Below are 21,386 nucleotides of genomic sequence, written 5' to 3'. Positions count from 1 at the left end.
TGGTTACCGCAGTTATCAAAGCGCCGGAACAGATCTGTTAGTGTTACTGTAGACGTGGGTTCGAATCAGTCGAGGGCATGAACGGTCTTCATGTCTGTAATCGTTTTTGCAAAATGTTTATAGTCAACAGTCACGTCAGTATCCAAGCTGGGTAAGATTCGGATTAGCGATAAATTGGAGAAAAAATATATCCAATATTTTGCAACAAACAGAAAAAATATCGATATTTTTTACAAAAGATATATCGATTTTTTTTTTCATACATTATATTTATAAAATCTAAAGGTTTATATCAATTAATTTAATGCTTTTAAAATAATACATTTAAGAAACGTCTTAATTTTTTAAAACTGATATATCAATCAAAGAGATATATAATATTTTCGGTCCCTAATCAGTAAGTTTAACACCGAAGTCCGTGGTTCGAAGTCCACATTAAGCTGTTGATCCAGTTCAGATGAACCTCCGTTGGTAGAAAATATAATAACAAAAAGAAAGCTCTGATACTTAAGTGAGTATTCGAATCTAGAGGTATGCATTTTCAAGCTATATATGAAATACAATAATATTTTTACTATACGGCTTTATTACTGAATAGGCATTAATTTTAAAAAATATGTAATATAATTTTTTTTTTAAATGGCACGCCTTCCTTGATACGATTGCAAATCTTATGACAAACTGAAATTTCTTAGAGTTAAAGAAGTGCTTCTGTCGTGCAAAATAAAATGTTAAATAACATTTTTTTTCCAAATTTCTAGACTAGGGTATGCCCTAAACAAACAAAAATACACTTTATTGCGTTTCGACGCTACACATGTGCCTATCGTCGGTATTAAGTGATGGGAAGGATCTTATCTCAATTCTTATTTCAATAAATAAAACACACAAAAATAACGTGGGATCGTTTCTAACCTTCACGAGCTGACATTTACTTGAGGGCAATGGAATGGAATTATCAAAGTAAATTAAACAAAATTGGCCGGATAGGCTAGATGATTGTATAAAGAATCACAAAAATATTGATTTATAATAATAATATACTATAGATTATTAATAATACATTTATTTTGAAAATAAAAGTGGGAAAATATATTTACGAAAAGTAGAAACGTTATCAAAATATTTAACCACTAATAATTATGAAAATGTGATAAAAGATGAAATATAATTCGATCAATAAATATTACATAACAATAATTTATGTAATATCCAAAATAATAAATAAAGGTACACATATATATTATATATTAGACTATTCACTGTGTAATCAACGATAAAAACATGTGAGAGATTTACAAATATGCACTTAATAACTTCTATTATGGTTACTATTTTGAAATACAAAGGAAGGTCGGGGACAGCATTGCAAACTTGGAAAACTTGGGGAATTTTGCAATCTGAGGGGAATATCATGCTGATTGGAGATTAACATCTCATAGTAACTAAAATTCCAATATCCCGAGTCGGAACACTTTTTAAAAGTTGGGCGAAGACAACCATTAAAAAAAATTAAATCTCTAACAGCACAAAAATTAGACAAAATTATTGATATGCTGGATTCTAATTAACATGACCTTGAACTTCATAACGTTAACTTTAATAGTGAATGTCTTTTCGAACATATCGGTCGAGCGAAAACTTGTTGCAATTGACTAAATAAGATGCTGTAGTGGGTTTAATGGCAACCATGGAACAGATTTAGAAAATAGCCAATAGTGTCCAATTTAACGCACCCAGCAAAATGTTTGCAAGAGAAATGTGGAAAAAATTGTAACGTTTATAATTTATATTATTACAGTTTATTCCATATTGTGATCAGATAAAAAATAAATATTACATACATTTTTAAGTCTCATTTATTAAGCCAGCAAGAGCCAACAGAAACCACTTCTGGTACCATTTTTGTATGCCTCAAGTTATCCATAGATCATAAATACACATCAGAAACATTGGCCACTTTGGTTAGTTATTGATTTATAAAACAATTATAATTTATATTTACAATTGGAGCCATAAAATTAGTATCTTTGATTTAAAATGATTTAAGAATTATGGGAAACATACGACGATTGGGAGAAATAATAAAACAGAGGACAATAAAATAGATAGCGATTCATGGATAACAAAATAAGTAGAGGACAACGAATAGAAAATAACCAATGGAAAATCATAAATAGAATATTATAAATGAGGACTAATAAATATGAAATTATATATAGAAAATTATAAATGGAGATTTAACAAATACTAAATGGTAATTAAAAACTGAAATACTGTGTGGACAAACTCACCATTTGGTGAAACTCAGGTAGGGCGATACAAAACAGTAAAAAACCTAAATAATAAAGAGGTAGTGATTCTGAACGTCCCATCTTCACAACTGAAGTCTAACCCCGAAAGAACCCCCGAAGAAACATTAACAATGTTACCAATCATAGTAATTAGTTCTGTATTGACAAATTCTAAAATTAAAGAAAACCGGCAATCCTGCCTAATTCTTTTACATTATTGTTCAAATTCAAAAAAAAAAAGATATAAACGACCCAAAAATTAATAATCTAAAAGTACTACAGATATTCGGAAAGATTTATGATTTCCTTGAATGGTATATAATAAAATATAAACAAATAAAACTCACTTTTACAATAAAACATTATTTTTTTTTAGGAACTTCCCTCTCAAGCCTAACAAAAAATTACAAGCTCGCCTATGGATCTTTCTTGGACAAACCCGGAATGCCTTTCACTCTAACAGACCCGGACAACTTTAAAAATCCTTGCAATACTGAGAAGCTCACGTGCGATTCCACTTATTTGTTCAAGCACACCCTTAATTTTACAAGGGATGCGAATGAATTTTTTAAAGCGGTAAAGTTACAGATTTCATACTTAGACAGAAATAATGGTTTTTTTATTCCTCGGCCGAAAGTACGTACTTTTGTCCCTAATAACAGGGAAGAAAGTTAAACCATAGAAAAAATAGAAATTTCACGGTATATGCGACCTTGGGGAAATGTTTTGTTTAGTTCATTCAACGGTAGCGCTGCGATCGTAAATTGTTATTGGCTAATTTAAATTCCTGGTGGCGCCACTAACATGGAACGTGATTGGCCGATCAAATTGTGTGAAGTCAGTATTTTCTATGGGCGTCCATTTATAAATTTGTCGTTTGAAGGTTTTGGTTTTTGTTTAGATCAAGAAATCTTTGTCTTACGTTGTGCATATTTTCTGTTTTACATTAATTTTTATGGAGTAATAATATAAAAATTGATGACAATGCATCAGTGTAGTAAAAGATGCAGTGTACCGGGGTAAAAATCTACTACGAAAATTAGACATCGTTTCCCAAAGAATGATCTCGCTCCTTTCCAAAAATGGGTTGATCAAGTAAATAGTAGTAAGTTACCTGGATAAACCACAATGCAAATATATCAACGTCATGGTGTCTATCACGGTCATTTTAGTGAAACATTTGGAATTACCCTTCCTTCACGAACAGGTGTTAAGGTAAATGCATATTCAACATCGCTTTTATCAGGTACATATAAAATTATCTATCTACTACATGTCTGCTTATATATTGTTTACTTACAGAAAATCAAAACCTACTTATGATGATGTTAGTAGTAATAAAATTCAATTAATCTACCAGGTTGTTCGTATGCTGTCAGTGTGATGTCTCTACATCAAGAAGTCTTACAAGAAGGTAATAATTAAGATAACTGGATAATTACTAGTAATAAGTACAACTTTTAATTGTAAAATATTTGTAAAACACGCCCATCAAAAATATTTGTTACGGTGCCATCAATTAAAAATTTAATTGCTACTTTTAGGGGATTTATTACGTTAAAGAAATCTATTTTATCTAAATTTACAAATAACTACATTTGAACAAATCTTAACCAAGATTAAGAAATTTGTTGGATATATTAGAGGTCATGGAGGTAGAAACAGCATCCTTCACCTAGTATGTTTAAGAAATCTTTAAAAGGGCACATCATCACTTCAATTTTTTCACATCATTTTCCCGGAGAAAATTGTGAAGAAGATGAACATGTTAGATAACTTATATTCTTTTTTAACGGGATATCTAGTACTACTTGAGGTTGTTAAATCACCAGTTGAGTCTATATTTTCAGTTCCAGAGAACTTTGCTCTGAGAAAAACCAGAGTTTAATATTGTATTTTAGTTATATTTCAGGCTATTTAACAAAACTTCTGAAAAAGAGACAACATGCAATACATTCTACATTTCTACATTCTACATTGTGTATTAAGTAGTTCCACAGATTAAATACTCCAAAATCTAAATATCTTTAAAAAGCACATACATTTTTAGTGTTTCAACTGTCCAATCCACAATGATTTTCAAGACCAAATTTTAAAAGTTATTATGAGGTGTGATTGCATTTTTGGTTTAATGAAGTTAATGCAATATCAACAGGGAAGTATTTAAAATTTACCTTCAATATATCAAAATAAGTTAGAACTATAATAGATCCCAGTAGAAGAATTATAGATATTTTATTTTTGCCTAGAATAGAGTTCATAATTGTTTTTTTTTGCTTTTTGTTTATATCGTATATTTGTATAGGATTTTATTTTAATAAATTAATTTTAAAAATTAAATTTGATTTTCATTTAAATACTATTAGCCATTAAATTTGACGTCATAAAGTAATCAGGTGAAATGGTAGACCAATCAAAGCAACGTATTTTCTTACAGGTTTCTACATAACTATTTTAAACTAACCAAATAAATTCACGTTGTTAGCGCCGCCAATGATTGAACTAAGCAAAACTTTGCCCCACTACTTACCACTGGAGTTGCACAACCCTGAGTTAAACATTTACTGTACACCCACGCCCTCTATAACGGCGGGAGGAAAGAATTTTTTATGCGTATTTATACTCGTAACTAGGGACTATTTATTCTGTCGCTAACAAATTGTTTACCGCTGTCATTAACGTTGCTACCTCCACAAAAAAACTCTGCGACCAAATTATGCTCTGCCACGCCAATAGAGGTCGCGCAGAGCTGGTTGATTTAATACGGGGGGCAATTAAAAAATAAGAATACAACTTAATATAAATACTTATAAAATATTTTATTTAAATACTAGTTAACATTTGTTTAAAATATTTTCTAAATTCAACTTGTTTCCTAATTGTACATTAATTATTATAGGAAATTATTATAACATTAAAATATATGAAATAAAAAGTAATTTGTTCAAGTCTAGGATAGTAGTTATATGTTACAATTTTTTTCTGTTTACTTTTTTCATCCACCAAAACAAGCAACACCTAATTATTGCTGTTCTTATTAGATTTCCCTCCTCTAGATGTTGAAAACAAGTAATGGTTTAAAAAAAATCTGACATTTGCTGACATAACATTTTATCAAGAATTTCCTTTATAAATTTGTTTCGGTACATACTTTGGGCAATACATAAAAAATTCTAGAGATGGCTTCAAAAAAAATTGAATTGAAATAATTTCCTGGTACCGTAAGACAACATTTGTCATACTCGCGAGCTTTTTTGATACCATATATACATGTTCTGATATTCCTTTCTATTTTTTTATAATATTTAATAACACGTGTAGGAACTGTTATGGAAGCCATGGATGATAATGTGAAGGCTTTTGTAGTTACCACATCGCTTCCAAAAAAATGTCGTAAGTTATTCAAATCTCCTTCTGAACATCCTCTTCACAGTTGGCTCCTGGTGAACTTTGAAAGAAAAAACTGTTGATAATGAGGCTTTTTAATGCTGAGACGATATGATCAGGTATCAGCGACACTTTTCTAATCCCATAGCTTCTAATATTTCCAAAAAAAAAATTCCAAACTATCCTGCTGAAATGGCCTAATCATTACGAATTTTCTCTTCTGTAGTACTGTGTAACATAAGTTGTCGAGTAACATTAACTGCAGTATCTGACCTCTAGATTCTATAAAATAAAAGTTATAAAAATGAACAAAATAATAAAAAGATATTACACGCTTTTACTCGTACTTTTTGGTGTTGTGTGGTCTAGCTCCTGACTGCCTGAAATTAAAAGCACACGTTTCTCTATTTCTATATGATCTATATACAGACATAACATAATTTTAAGTGTTGATGTATTTCTATTTCAAAAAAAATTATACTTACTTTTTACACTATTTAGGCTGCAACTGGGAACTGCATCATTGTTAAACAGTGGTCTTAATCTTCTGCTGTAAAATGCAAAGAGAAAACATTTATAGGCACATATAAATACCGCTCAGAAAGCCCCTTAAGTGTATCATTGTTTACCTTATTAAGCCATTTTTGGCTTACAGCAAAACTCTTGGGGAAAGGATGCATTCTGTTAGAACCACAAAACATTGAAATATTAAAACATTGACATAAAAATTAAAACATTGAGATCGAGTCTGTATATTTTGTGGTTAGAACCTTCACTTGACAAACGCGCACGTTATATTTTGTGACCTTTATAATGTCGAAAGTGGTCAAAAGAAAGAAATCTGTAATCTTTTTATCGGCGGCCCTCTGGCGGTGTGGCAGTACACAGAGAGCATGGTTACGGGTGTGCCCATTTAAGTTTCCATTCTATATTTCTATGTTTTGTGGCTACATCTAACCTTAAAAATAACCATCGATGTTGTTTTGCCGTCACTCGATTCAATAACCCAGGAAAAATGAACAATACGTTACCATCTAATGAATCGACGGACGACGAAGATGTGACACGAAATTTTGTTGCAGAAGCGCGATTAATAATAAATACAGATACGTTGCCGAAGAAGTCTATTGACGTGGGGGGCAGGCATAAAAAAAACACGCTCATCAAAATTTAAAGTTAAATTAATAACGTACTTTCGGCCGGCTATGAAAAAATCGCAAACACCACACGGGCCAAAAATTGAAATCTCGGTCCTGCAGCAGAGCCGAAAATTCAACTTTCGGCCCTTGTAGTGTAATATACTATTAAGAAACGTTGTTACTAATGCTTTGTAACTATTATTACTGCAACAATGCTTAATTAGATTTGTTTGTCCATCAAAACATATAATGCACCCATTGTATTACGAGGATCGCTATTTATATTTTAGTTTCTACGTATTCCCCATGATGATCAATACACTTTTGTATGGGCTTGAATCAATATTCATAACACTTTTTTCACTCTGATTAAGGTACCTTCAAAACATCGTTTTTGAATGCATCAACGTCTTCTTCGGTCTCCGAAAAACGTTAATCAAGCAATTTATTCCTGGTGCCAAATCGAGTATGTACGGAGGAATTACCTATCCATTTGATTTTTGGCCAGTCAAATAGGTTGTTTCAGTCGAGGCATGAGGGCTTGTATTGTGATGATGCAAATATAGGCTGTTCAATAAAACAGTTAACACGCGTCGTCTGAATTTATGACGTCAAAACGTCGCAATGTTTCCGCATCAGTTATGAGTTTCAGTTAATTTTGGCTTTGTCATACAACAAAATCCTATTCTAAAAAAATAATTATACAAAAATTCTATTATGAAATGTAATTTATTTTAATGTTATAGTCTTTGTAATGCATATCTAATCGGACTTAACGGACTGAACGGACTTAATTTATAATACGATTAAGGCCTTAAAACTATAACTAATTATGCAGTTATAATAGTTTGTAGGTTAGGGTTGTGTTTTATCATATGTTATTTACATTTTAACGGTGTTCCACACCACCTATGAGTTATAGTTCTATGGGCGGTTTTTATGTAGTCGTATCCCCTGGAGATCTAATCCATCTAACTGTTGTATATCCAAGTAATATATTTTACTTTCATTGGAGAACATATTAACCTTTTAGTTTTACTTCTTGTTTTTTTTCGGTACAGTGATTCCTTGTAAATTCATTTAGATATCACCGCATTTCTCCTGATTTTTTTTCTGTTCTGTTCATATATTTGATCTCTGATACAGCTAATACAAAGCTGATCTTGATTTGTCACCCGCTGCGTATGAGAGCGGTTTTTTCCAAGCGAATTCAAGTTTATATTTTTCGTATTTAAGATATTTCAGTGGCCATACTAATATTCAGTGTAGTCGCAATACGCTAATAAATATTTTCAATAAGAACCGCAACAAATTTAACAAGTAACAAATATTTAACAGTATTCGGAATTTATTATTCTATGTTGCTTTAACGGCACGTTTTCTATAGGTACTCTATATGTCTTTCTACTCTTTCTATGTTTATGAAAGTTAAACCGTAAAATACAATTAATTTAAAAATTTAATAAAACAATTGTTAAGATCTAAAATAAATAAAAAATGCTAACAAAATTAACGATATAACAGCTACTCGCATAAGTGGGAAAATAAATAAACCAGTTTCTAAGATTGCGAGATATTAAAGTCGAGGTTGTCGGGAGAGACTTCTAAAAGCTAAATAAAGACATACCTGCATCTGAGTTTCAATGACAAGTGTGAAATTAAAAATATAAAAAATATACCAAAGATCGGTGATTATCACGACACATACTTCTAATTTCAAGTAATAATGAAGTATAATCATACTGACTAATAATAAAGTTAACTAATTCTGCTGATATATTATAGTATGCATAAATAAATGTACTGACAAGTAATGGTATTCAAGATATTGATAATACCGATAACAAACAAAGCTATATTATTTTGTATTGAATATTAACTATACGATTAAGATTGCTAGAAGCTTCAACATTTGTATCTGCGAATATAGAGCTATTACCAATGAACATCAGTTTGTAACATCATGTTGAACGCCATGTCACTTTTCAAAGAATTTTTACATATTTCCGTCCAATGAAAATTAGTAAAAAGGCGATATCTCCTTGATAAACACGGATTTGGTTATAAAAGGCATTTGACAAATCATGTCCCACTCGCATGCAGCAAACGGAACGATCGCAAGAAACCTGAAGAAAATTAATAATTCAGTAGAATATACAGAAGAACTTATACGTAAGTAAGTACGCAACGTTTTAGAGTTGCAATTGATTCCTTGTATAGGATATAGCCCTCAAATACTCAAATACGGTTTATCACTTAACATCTTAAATTCTAATATCCCAACAGGTTATATAATATTTGTGCACATGTGTTTTTATAAGAAATATTCTTCGAAATATTTCTACTATCCATATCTATGCCGCCATGGAATTAGCCCATTATCAAAATAAATTAAACTGAGTTAGAATCCAAAATATACGAAGAACCGGTAATGTCAATCAATCAATTCTTTTAAAACCTTCGAAGCATTTTTAACATGGGTTTTAAGCTCAAAAAATAAAACACTGTAAATATTAGGTCACGCCCATACAAACAAACAATATACAAATTTTACATAAAGATCGATGTTAATATTTGTCTTGTAAATATTATAGGTCACAGACTCTCGGATATCCGCAAATCTAGATGATCTGGATGGAGCCCTGGAGGCAATCCAACAGGTTTTATTATGCGACGAAACCTTAGGATGGACAAAGGAATCAAGAAAACTTATAGTCCTTTCCACTGACAGTCTCTTGCACAGTGCAGGTGACGGTATATTAGTTGGAGCTACAAAGTTCAACCCAGGAAAATGTCTAATCGACCAATTCGGGGAACATATAGATCCTCTTACTTATGATTATCCATCAATAGCTGAGATTCGTTCATTGTTGAGAAAATATAAGGTAAGTTAGATCAAATAATACTGTAATAATTGTGCTGCAAATATATCATTTTTCAGCGATATACATTTGTTTATGCTTAATGATTCTTTGACCATTTTTGTTTATCGCCTATACATAAGTGTATATCAGATAGTTACATAACAAACTTCTTCAATTTGTACATCATATTTTTTAAAATTTAATTCTACAGTAAAACTGGCGTCCTAGATAAAAAAGAAAATAGTTTCCATTCACTGTCTCCTAATTATCTTTTCTTTCAGTCGGACACGATTACAGTAGCTCTTACAGTCTTTGAATAATGTTTTTCTAGGAGCCTTTTATGGAGGTACAACATGGCTTCATATATTGCGACAAAAGTTTTGATATCAACTACAGGAATTTATAGGTGTACATTTTTTATGCACATTCACTTGATACCTCTTTTTCCATCGTTGTAAAGTTTTTTCTTGTATAGTTTGTACTAATTCTTTTCTATCTGTCATATAATTTAGATGTACATACATGATGTTAAAACAGTTTCAAATGGCATAATCAATAAATTCATGGAGTAGTTAAACGTCTGAAAACATTTTATTCATCAATTGATACACTGCTTAAAAGCTTTCTGAGAAGTTGTTACATCACTGTAGTAGATTTTTAAAACAATTTAATTTTTTTTAATTCAAAAATCACATGGCATTCATATTACAAATAAAATTTCATCATCTAGGAATACTTATTTAGTATACGTTTTTAAAATCCAAATCTACCATTTCAGACCCAAACTTAATTCGTGTCGCTGTATCTATTGAATGGCTATTGAATGTCTGGTGTCTAGGGCATGTGTTAGCTAATTTATATATGAGACTCTCCTGTCATATTTTTTAAGTATAGAAGTATAGAACTACAGCTGAAAAAGTATCCTTTTTTTAAAACGTTTCTTCAATTTTATCCGTGATACTATACCTAATATGCAGTTGATGTCTTCGACTGTCGCGTGTTTACTTTTAAATCCACTTTGGTAAGCCAGGTGGCCTTAATTGAATAATAGGTTTGAAGCTTTTTAAAAATAACCTCTCCAATAATTTGCATATGATTGTCAGCAATGACATTGGTCGATATATTTTATACTTAAGCGATTTACCTGGGCTAGGAATCATAACCATATCTCACTATTGCATAGGTGCGCAAGATTTGATATATCTTTTCTTGCCGTATCTGGCCACCTCTTAGATTAAAACCTGAAGCTGTTCGAAACTGATTGTTTTTGAATTTCTTTAACAATTTCCTTTAGAGTTATAAAAATGCCCATTAGTTTAAATAAGCGAATATATTCTGTAGTCATTCCTTATAAATTAGTTTTAAATTACTTAAAAAAAATTAATTTATGGTTTCCATCTCGAAAGAACGATACACATTTTGAGGCTGCCCACAAATTTTTGATGTCCTCATAAGCTATGAAGCGCTGCTCAGATAGGTCACGACAAGTAACAGGTCACTTGAAAAGTTCCCGGCATACCGTAGTAAAACACATTTTTTTGGCAATGACCCTCCAACTTTTCGATACCATTTTTGTAGTACGATTTTTCTTTTCCTTCAAAATAGGCGTCAGTTTCGGCGATCACCTTTTCATCGGACAATTTCTTTCCAGCGGGCATTCTCATGATATCTGAGAACAGGAAATAGTCGTTGGGGGCCAGCTCTGGAGAATACGGTGGATGAAGAAGCAGTTCGAAGCCCAATTCATAGATTTTTGACACGGTGCATTGTCTTGATGAAGCAGCATTTTCTTTTACTTCAGATGCGGCCGTTTTTTGGCGATTTCGTCCTTCAAACGGTCCAAAAATGCGTTACAATAATCGATGTCAATGGTCTTTCCTTTTTCAAGGTAGTCAATGAAAATTTGTCCATGCTCATCCCAAAATACAGACGCTATAGGCTTGTCAGTCGACTATTGCGTTTTCCCATGCTTTGGAGCGTGTTCATCGGGTGCAGTCCACTGTCGATTGGACGAAGTGAAACGATGCAGTGAATGATATGATATACACGTCCAGTTGATATCTTTAGAGTCTGCTATTTCATTCAGTTTCAATTTACGGTCATTCAAAATCATTTTGTGGATTTTTTAAATGTTTTCGTCGGTAACAACCTCTTTTGGGCGTCCACCGCGTTCACCGTCTTCGGTGCTCATTTCACCACGTCACAGTTGCAGTTCCGGAAGCTCGGCATCAAGCCCCAAGTATTTGCTTGAACTGTATTTTTCCCTTTAAAAAGTAATATTTTATCGACACGCGAAATTCTTTTTATGCAGTTTTTTCACAATAAAAAAAGTTGCTTCACACAAATAATATAGTTTATAATTTATAAACTAACAATCCGACAGCTGCCAAATTTATACACCCATCTTTTGGGGGTTAGTGCTAACTAAAAGACATATGGATTTAATTTTAGTAGCACCATCTATGTATCAGGCCGGGGACGTTTCAACTGACCGGTTATAAGATATAATCAGAAAAAGCAAGGTATCGAGAATACGGCGGGTAGGGTAGCTCTTTCCATTTTAGTCTAGGTATTAGCAGTTCATGGTATACCTCACCAGATCGATCCTATTAAATACTCTATTATTTTAGAATAATTGATATTCGGCTTTGCCATTGCTCTTAATGCATGACTAGGATCCTCTTGAAGCATGGCCATTGCCATTAATAGTGTTAATGATTTTTTTCGCTTTCGATCCTGTAGTTTATCCACATTTCTTTGCCAGGAACAAAGATACGTAAAAAAAATTACGAATTTTGCATATTCTCCTTGTGCTTTATCTGATCATCATCGAAAAATGCCTTCAATTTGTTTTTCCTGTCCAGAACGGTCTTTGTCTTTGGTGGTGTCAAAATCGTGAATTTTAAAATATCGAATCCAGTATTCACATGTCCAAATCGATGAAGCATGGTTGCTATAAGCTTCATACAGAATTAGATGACCTTCAATCGCATTTTCCTTCAAATTGAAGTAAGAAACTAAAACTTCACTCAAGTGCGATTTAATTGGTTCATATTCAAACATTATCAAAGCACATAAATGAACTTGGTCTTCTCAGTGCTATTACAGGCATCACACTTAATTTAGGCCTAATAATATAAAATTTATTAAAGGGTCCAGCAACAGAAATTTAGCGCCATCTTTATCCACTTAAGTTTTACTTCTAGTTTCTACCTACATTTTAGTAAATTGAACAAAAAATTATTTTACAGGTCAATTTGATTGTTGCCGTTCAAGAAAAAGAACATTTTTATCAGAGTCTCAAGAACAGCACCTTACAGAAGGAGATGTATGTTGGCCGTCTCAAAAATGCATCTGACATTTTACAACTGGTCACCGATGGATTTCAGCAATTTATCAGGTACATTAGTTATGATATGTGAAAGATATATAATGCAAGAAAATTTTATTTTACCTTAAACTATATTTTAGTTTATAAAAAGGTATAACAACTTTTACGTAAACGTCAACGTCTCAGTGATCACCATATTCAGCCTTCATATAAATGACAAAAACTAATAACATATTTTATACCTATTTTTAGTATATTTTACGTATATATGCCTTAAAATATAATGAGATATGTGTGAAGTCCAGATTCATACGCCTTAAACCTCAAGAAAAGCTAAACATAATATATTACTAATACAGTCATTTGGTAGTCTTCTCGCACATTTCAGGATACATTTCTCCACATCTCCGGTTTTGGCGCATGCTCATATTGGCTCCATTTAATTTTAAAACAAAGAATCATCCGAGTTTGGTGTATGGCTGTATATATTTTTTATCGTGGTTATTATATTTACTGTCGAATATATTAAGCAGATAAATAGCTTCAGGAGGTAAATAAAAGTGGTAAAATTGGGGAAATAACGCATATTATTTAAAAAATATTGAATAAACCGAAATAACTAAAATATAATTAATATATGACCAGCTGTTCCATTTTTCTAAATACTTTATATTATCAATTCGAACCTCAACTTCGAATCGTATTACACATCGTTATTTTTTATAAATAAAAATACCTAAGTATGATAAATAATTGGTTTAATGTTGAAAATATATATAAGGAGGGAAATAAACATTGAACATTTTTTGAAATAACACATTTTATTTTGAAAAATATTGAATAAAATGAAATAATAAAAATAATTTCTATATGCCTTTCTATTTTTATAAAAACACCATATTTGAACAATTAACAAGAACCATACAAATAAACATTATCATAAAAAAGACCAAAATCTTTTAGATCAAATACAGCCATTATAATACAGTCAAAACCGAACGAAAAAGCCACCACTATATATGAAAGTAGTAATATTTTCGTAAAGCCTCCAAATATTATAGCTACTGTTTTTCATCTACAAACTTCATTAATGAATTTACTATAATATAACAATAATATATTTACCTATACTCTTAAATATTATTGCATTATATTTTCCTTGTCATTAGACGATTAGGGTGTCGTCGATAGCTTTATATTTTGTTTATTTGATCGACATCTGCTTTTGTTAACAAATTTAATTATTTAAAAGTATCACTGTACGTTGTTCTTACATCTTATCAAAATGCACATTCTTCGACATTTACTTTCAACTAATTCTAGCTACTTCTAAGCTATAAAATAAAATTTAAATCATTACTACATAATAGTCATATCATACTACAAAATAAATGTCTAATTATTACCAGTTACTGCAATTTTTGCTACCATTCTTAATGGACAAACCTCATTAATGACTTGACTACTTCGAACACAAGAAGAATCATTTTCTTCTCTGTTCTTGTTACCATTAAATTTTGGAATATGTTGATACCTATTCCAGGTCGTTGAAAATTATGTGTTTTAAATTGACAGCTAACATTTCCAATATAAATAAATTTGATGCTGTTTGGATTTTATAACTTTTAAAAATTTAATATTACATTCTGCACTTACCCGTCCATATTTTAAAGCCAATGTATGTTAGACCACCAAGAGTAACACAACAATTTAAATATTATTAGTATAGAATTATTAATGTAACACAAAAACTAAATATCTAAGAGTTTTTTTATTGTTTTGATCTGATCGACCATTAGAAGAGGACCACTATATAGTTTCTTGTAGCTTATTCTGTTCGATGGTCTAATCCATGCAGGAGAGTGCGCATGCGCCAATCAGGAGATGTTGTGTGGCAATGTATCCTACAGATCTCCAGTTAAAACCCTTTTTCAAATATCCAGAAACGTTTTAGCTCAAATTGTCAAATTACAGTGCTACGCTTGTAACAACACTACAACTACAACTCAAAATACTTGCAGTTCAACTAGGAGTAGTTCAAAACTTAGAAGATGGGTCCTATTTCTATGACAGAATGTGTTGTGTCGTACAAGTGTTTTTTACGTTTGCGTCTAGTTTTTAGCCAAGAGAGCTTACAACTCTCCATTTTTAAATTTCTAATAATTATAGTTAAACATTCTATAAAACAGAACTTCGGTACCAAGACAGATCTGCCAAAGATTAAGGAAATATTATTAATTTTAAATATTTGTAAAAAAATCAACCATTCATCTAAATACAATATTTTTAGACAAGTGGAATTCTCGACAGACACCTCAGATATACCAGAGCTCGATGTTAAATTTTTCTCAGACTGTAATGAGGGTAGTGTAACAGAAACTACATATTGTCAAAATATCGATGCATATCAAAAAATAGATTTCAATGTGGAACTGACATTGAAAGAATGGGTTAGCGACAGCAGAAACGTAAGTAATAAGTTGTTTAATTAATCTATAAAATAAGGACAATTACTGCCTTCCTTAAAAAGGGCGTAGAGCACCATAAGTAGGATAATTATATCGAGAAATAAAAATATAATATTATTCCATCGTGTCGAAATATGAAAAAGTTAAACAATTATTTTTGACAAATTACAACTGTTTGAAAAAAAGAGATTATTTTTCATTTTTATTTTGTACAAGTATACGAATTTTTTAAAAATAGTAGAAGTCAAACTTTGTTGTAGTTTGATACGATAGGAGAATATATACCGTAGACTCACACCAAACTAAGTAAAATAAGGAAATCGGTTCAGGAGAAATTCCAAAAGAAAATTCTTATATTATATCAAAATAAAAAATAGTCCAACAATTTGTTTTTTTCCAAATTACAGTTGTTCGAAGAAAATATATTTTTTCCATTTTTATTGAAATTTACGAATTTTTAAAAAATAGTAAAAGTCAAAATTTGTTATAGTTTTACTTCGATACGATAGAGGAATGTAGAGTAGACACACCAAAGTATGTTATAATAATTAATAATTTGAAGAATTTGGCAGACTTTTGACAACTGGACGATTTTTTTGGCTGCTTCGGTTAGATGTTCGAAAGTATCAGACAACATTGCATATCTTTTTAACTAGAATAAAATGAGAAGAAAAATATTGTCTGATTCTAAAACGAACTTACAAATTGCGGCAGATAATATATTAAACACCTTGATGAATTGAATGATTTTTTAAATATACTATAGATTTATATATTTATAGAGAAAAATTATTATAAGAGAGAAGAACATCAATGAGGATGTTACTATAGATATAGCTTTCCCTGATAAATGCAGTTGCATTAACCTAGATGCTGCTCTACAAAATCTAAACTGTAATAATGGTATAGCGTCATGCGGAAAATGCGTATGTAATAAGGGATGGTGAGTTTATTTCAATTATATATTATAAATGTTGGAAAATGGTGAAGGTACAAGGAAAGGTGTTTTTAGAATGATAAAAAGAAAATCAATATAAACTGTATTAGGTGCTTGCGTGTATATATGATGACTTTCCTTAAAAAATGTATTTGTTGACAAAAAATGTTATACTCAGAAAGCTCTATGTTTGTTAAGTACGCGGTCTGCAGCAGAAATTCCTATTCACGTTGCTACAGTGTACCATTTAAAGTTATTACATTGGGTGGCTAAGCAAGAAGTCTGGTTCAATTTATTACTAATCTGTCTGAATATTAATTGAGTGTTCCAGCTCGGCTAATAAGTCTTTCAATTCATTGTCCTTGCACCTTTTTGTTCATCCTTGAAGTTCTTGGTCAATTACATTAAAATCACCACTTTTGAATCGTTAAAACAAAAGTGAAAATTGCAATTTGAGAAAGTGGCCTCATAAGAAGTATCTAAAAGGTTTTAATGAACTTCCACAGCGATTTTTTTCAAATCAAACAAAAATCATTGCACAATTTTAGGCAATATGCAATAACCCTAAAAGTAAAACCGATATTTTATATAGAGAATTTTCAAAAGTAATTTAACAGCCAGTTACGTCAAGTTGTTTAACAATTGGTCACACTCATGATTAGCCTTCATCAATAGATATCGCTGACTAAAATATATACAAGCGCCTAATACATAACAGGGATTTTGCCTATAGTTGGCAAAATAAAACATATTAGTGCTGGTATATAGTATTAAAAATTACTTTTATATATATATATGAGGTATTTATAGAGCGATTTTTTAAATATTGTTGAAATTTTCGTCATCCTAAAAACATTCTATATAATCTCAGTAAGATATTTGGTAGCTTTGTCGACTTGAATCAAAGTTGTAACGCTATACAGTTGAGCTTAATATGAGCCGATGTTTCCATAAAATAAACGAATATAGAATGCGATCTCTCATGTATAAAGTTGTAGCCAAATTTCGTTCGACTAAGCCACCTGAGGTCGCGCCAGTGAGCTTATTTACTACGGCGGGAAATTAAAAAAATATAATTTTAATAAATATTTAATAAATAATTATAAATATTAGATAACATTTGAATAAAACGTTTTCAAACTACATAAAAAGGATATACTATAAAAAGTAGATACTGACAACTGATAACTTATCTTTTATTTGTACATTGTCACCGCCTCAAACATTATAAAGTCAGAAAATACAAATTAAAAAATATTTTGTCCAAATTATACTTGAAAATATAATATGTAAATTTACTCCATGTAGTAATTATATATTATAATATTTTGTACGAAACCTCCCTTCCTTTCTTATATATTTTTATAGAATCTTGGACACTAATCTTGTTATATGTAGTTATACAGAATTTTTTATTATTGTCGTTTACAATCATATTTTTTCATCAATAGATAATATAACATAATAGCAGAATATAATATATAACATAACAGAATATAGTATATAATATAACATATAAAAACTTTTGCTTGCAATATTACCATATATATTCTTTGTATGTTTGACGTTATGATCTCTCTGATTCTTATTAGTACGAAGTCGCATTCGTTTGTCAAAAGCTTTTATAGAGATATATATGTTATAATTTTCAGTAATCATTTCTCCCAATTTCCTATATTTTTCCTTTTGACAAGTTACGATGAATAATCTGCAATAAATAAATAAATATATATATATATATATATATATATATATATATATATATATATATATACATACATATATATATATATATATATATATATATATATATATATATATATATATATATATATATATTGCATTTCAATTCAATTAGGAATTACATCTTAGTTGACCATGGTTGGGTCAATAATTACCTAGTCAGTCTAAAATTCTAAAATGCAAATAATTTTCCTAATATAATTGATATATTAGATCATAAGAGGTTTCCTGATGTTTATTATTTTTTTATTTTTGAAAACCGTTTTTGCTCAAACTTAAACTAAAAGAAATCTGTCATCTTTTCACCGCCGGCCCTCTAGTGGCTAGTCGCACAGTGAACATATGGTTACGGGTGTGCTATTTAGGTTCCCATTCTATATTTGTAGATATGTCCGTATATTTGATGTGCCATAATCACATGACAAGTGTTTTATGACCGTTGCGATTATGAAACGCGTAAAGTTTATTTAATTAAAAGTTTATCTATTTTATTTTACTAACTGATTCTTGAAATATCCGTATAATCGCCCCATATAACATATAAAATATACTTCACAAACACTTTTCAAGTGATTTATGGGTATTTATATTTATGGACGATTTATAATATATTCGTTGGCAGTTTTAAAAAAACGATATAATATTTGTATATTTAAAATGTTTTTGTTACAATGAAATTATCTTTAATATAGGAAAGGGGATAGATGTAACGAAGAATGTCTTGATTCGGTGGCCGGATGTATTGAAAGAGGCACCACTAATTTCTGTTCAGGAAAGTAAGTAATTATTACATAATATACGATGATTATTTGGTTTTAATTATTTTCTAATTAACTACGTAAGTATATAGGAGGGTGGTCCGATAAGTACTTACGAAACGTTTCTCCGGCCAAATAAAATCGGATTTGTGGAGAATTTGGATTTATTTTTGGACGTAGTTTTCTTTTTGGTCCGACAAACTTGACCCAGCGATGCTCCAACTTCTTTAACATATCGAAAAAATTATTTTTCTCAATGTCTGTATAATAGGCCTCCGTAGCGGCGATGACCTTCTCATTCGAATCAAATTTCTGTTCAGCGAGTGACTTTCTCAAGTTTGGAAACGAAAAGAAGCCGAACTGGGCCAAATCTGTAGAACATGGGGGATGGGGCAGTAATCCGTTACCCAATCTGACCAATTTGCCGTTGCGAGTGTGGAGGTGTAGGTACTGCACCGGACGTCGCCATGGGGCACTATTTTTTTCGCCAAATAAATCAATCGCAATTCGACGTCGAACCAGCTCTATAATTCGACGTCAAGAATCTCAAATATAACCATCGTGATATTTTCTAAATGTGGAAAGTAGCTAAAGAATCGGTCTCACACTCCCTTGTGGTACACCAGCTTTAGTTTATTTTATTGTAGAGTAAGCTTCCTCTTGTTTGACTCTAAATATTCTAATTATACTATAAGATTTTAAGAGCTCAGTGTGTTCTTTAGGTAACTTTTATACAAGTTAAATCTTATTGAATACTTATGGTACATCTAAAAATATAGTTGAGCGATTATTGGCTTCACAGGCAAGCTGATTTTATAGTTTTACAAATTAATATATATATATATATATATATATATATATATATATATATATATATATATATACATACCTTATTCATTAATTGTTTCTAGAGGGGACTGCGTTTGTGGAAAATGTGAGTGCAGTGAACCTTATGAGGGTACTTACTGCGAGTATGAGTGCCCTACCGACGACTACGGCAGGAAATGCGGCGATCGCGGAACATGCATCAATGGAACATGTACTTGTAATTTAGATTATTCTGGTTATGCATGTACGTGTCACGAATCAACGGACCGCTGCAAATTCGGATCAGGTATGCAAATTCCATTCAAATTTTAAATAATCAACAAGTTGTTCTGAACAGTGATAATCTTGGTTTATAAATATGATTCCGTATTTTTTCTTGAGTATCAGAAAGCCATTATCGGTTTTCCTAACAGACGTTATCCAGTTTAAGTATGTAATGCTAGAATTTGGCACATGTCATTTTATTCTACTGACATCAAGCTTCAAAGCTATATATATCATGGAGTAATCTATAAAGTGCTGACTTAATACATTTAATTTCAGAATTGTATTGCGTGATTTCAGTAGGAAGGCCAGGAGATTTGTTGTGTCTTCAATTACACACAACATATATCCTGGCAAATATAATCAAAATTGTCTATAGTGCTTTTTCCCTTTTTTATATTTCTGTAGTGTTATCAATTTATATAAATAAATAAGATATATTAAAGTTTCTATCTTTTTGTTTCCTCATACTGAAAGCAGAGCAGCACAGCTGAAAATTTGTGTCTGTTAATATTCTACTTACGTGTTCAACATAAAAATGTATTGAGGCAAGTTATAATTATTTTTACAATATTATATAATGACAGAAGCATTAAATGTGACGAATGTTTCTAATGTACGATCGAAAGTCGCTTCTGCATCGAATAGTGGTGGGTTATGAAAAGAAGAAAAAAATCTTTCGATGAAACGTTTTGCTCAAAGAACAAACAGTTTCTTTGGGCTGACATCCAAAAATTGCCCGAAAGATGGGCAATATTTATAGAGAGAGATCATATGAATATATTGCATAGATACATTTTTGCATTTTCTTGTAAATTGTATTTTTTTTAAATCTCCGTAATGGCTTTAGGGTACAACTGGCTTTATGTCGCATCTGTTATACTTGTGACCAAATTCATGTTGAAGTCTTACTGACATATTTCATTTTTGTATATGCCATTTGCTCTAAGTGTGGACAAAAAAGTATCAAGTTTCAAAAGTTTCAAAGTGCATTGAAATTGATTTTGAATTAAATTTATTTTAATATTATAATACATCTAGCATATATTATCGAAAGACAAGCATTTCATTAGAGAGCATATTTACGCTTTTACACTTGGTTTTGTTTCCTTCGTTATCCTATTCTTGTGAAGTCATTTTTATATTACTTCAGTCATTTATATTTCTACTTCGTTCCTTCCATTACTACCTTTGTACACTTTTTTGATAAAAATAGATTTAATTACTGTATTCTCTTTAATATATTTTATGGACTGATATTTCATAAAACAGTTAGTATGTATTCTCTCCTCATACTCTCTCACCATGTGCTAATATATATTATAAATAATTACACACATGTCTATGCAAACAACTCTTCTGCAATACCATTT

At 30.8% G+C, this 21,386-nt stretch overlaps 1 protein-coding gene across 3 annotated transcripts in view; it reads left to right on the top strand.

Annotated features, from left to right (window-relative positions):
* Positions 1-21,386, top strand: part of LOC143203890 (integrin beta-nu) — a 56,855-nt gene that overhangs the window by 7,126 nt on the left and 28,343 nt on the right. For 2 of the 3 annotated variants that reach the window (XM_076416215.1, XM_076416207.1), the window contains exons 4-10: positions 2,671-2,870; positions 9,415-9,705; positions 12,936-13,084; positions 15,306-15,483; positions 16,266-16,426; positions 18,856-18,939; positions 19,833-20,035. In XM_076416215.1, coding sequence (XP_076272330.1) covers positions 2,671-2,870; positions 9,415-9,705; positions 12,936-13,084; positions 15,306-15,483; positions 16,266-16,426; positions 18,856-18,939; positions 19,833-20,035 — 1,266 coding nt within the window. Of the gene's footprint in view, positions 1-13; positions 152-2,670; positions 2,871-9,414; positions 9,706-12,935; positions 13,085-15,305; positions 15,484-16,265; positions 16,427-18,855; positions 18,940-19,832; positions 20,036-21,386 lie in introns of those variants that run through there. The other variant, XM_076416224.1, reaches the window with a different exon arrangement.

The sequence above is a fragment of the Rhynchophorus ferrugineus genome, unplaced genomic scaffold (assembly GCF_030347505.1).
Source record: "Rhynchophorus ferrugineus isolate W39M unplaced genomic scaffold, kcgeb_rfMv2 rfM1, whole genome shotgun sequence".
Taxonomy (NCBI): Eukaryota; Metazoa; Arthropoda; class Insecta; order Coleoptera; family Curculionidae; genus Rhynchophorus; species Rhynchophorus ferrugineus.
Note: the sequence above shows the minus strand (reverse complement) of the source record. Positions and strands in the feature narration are given on the sequence as shown.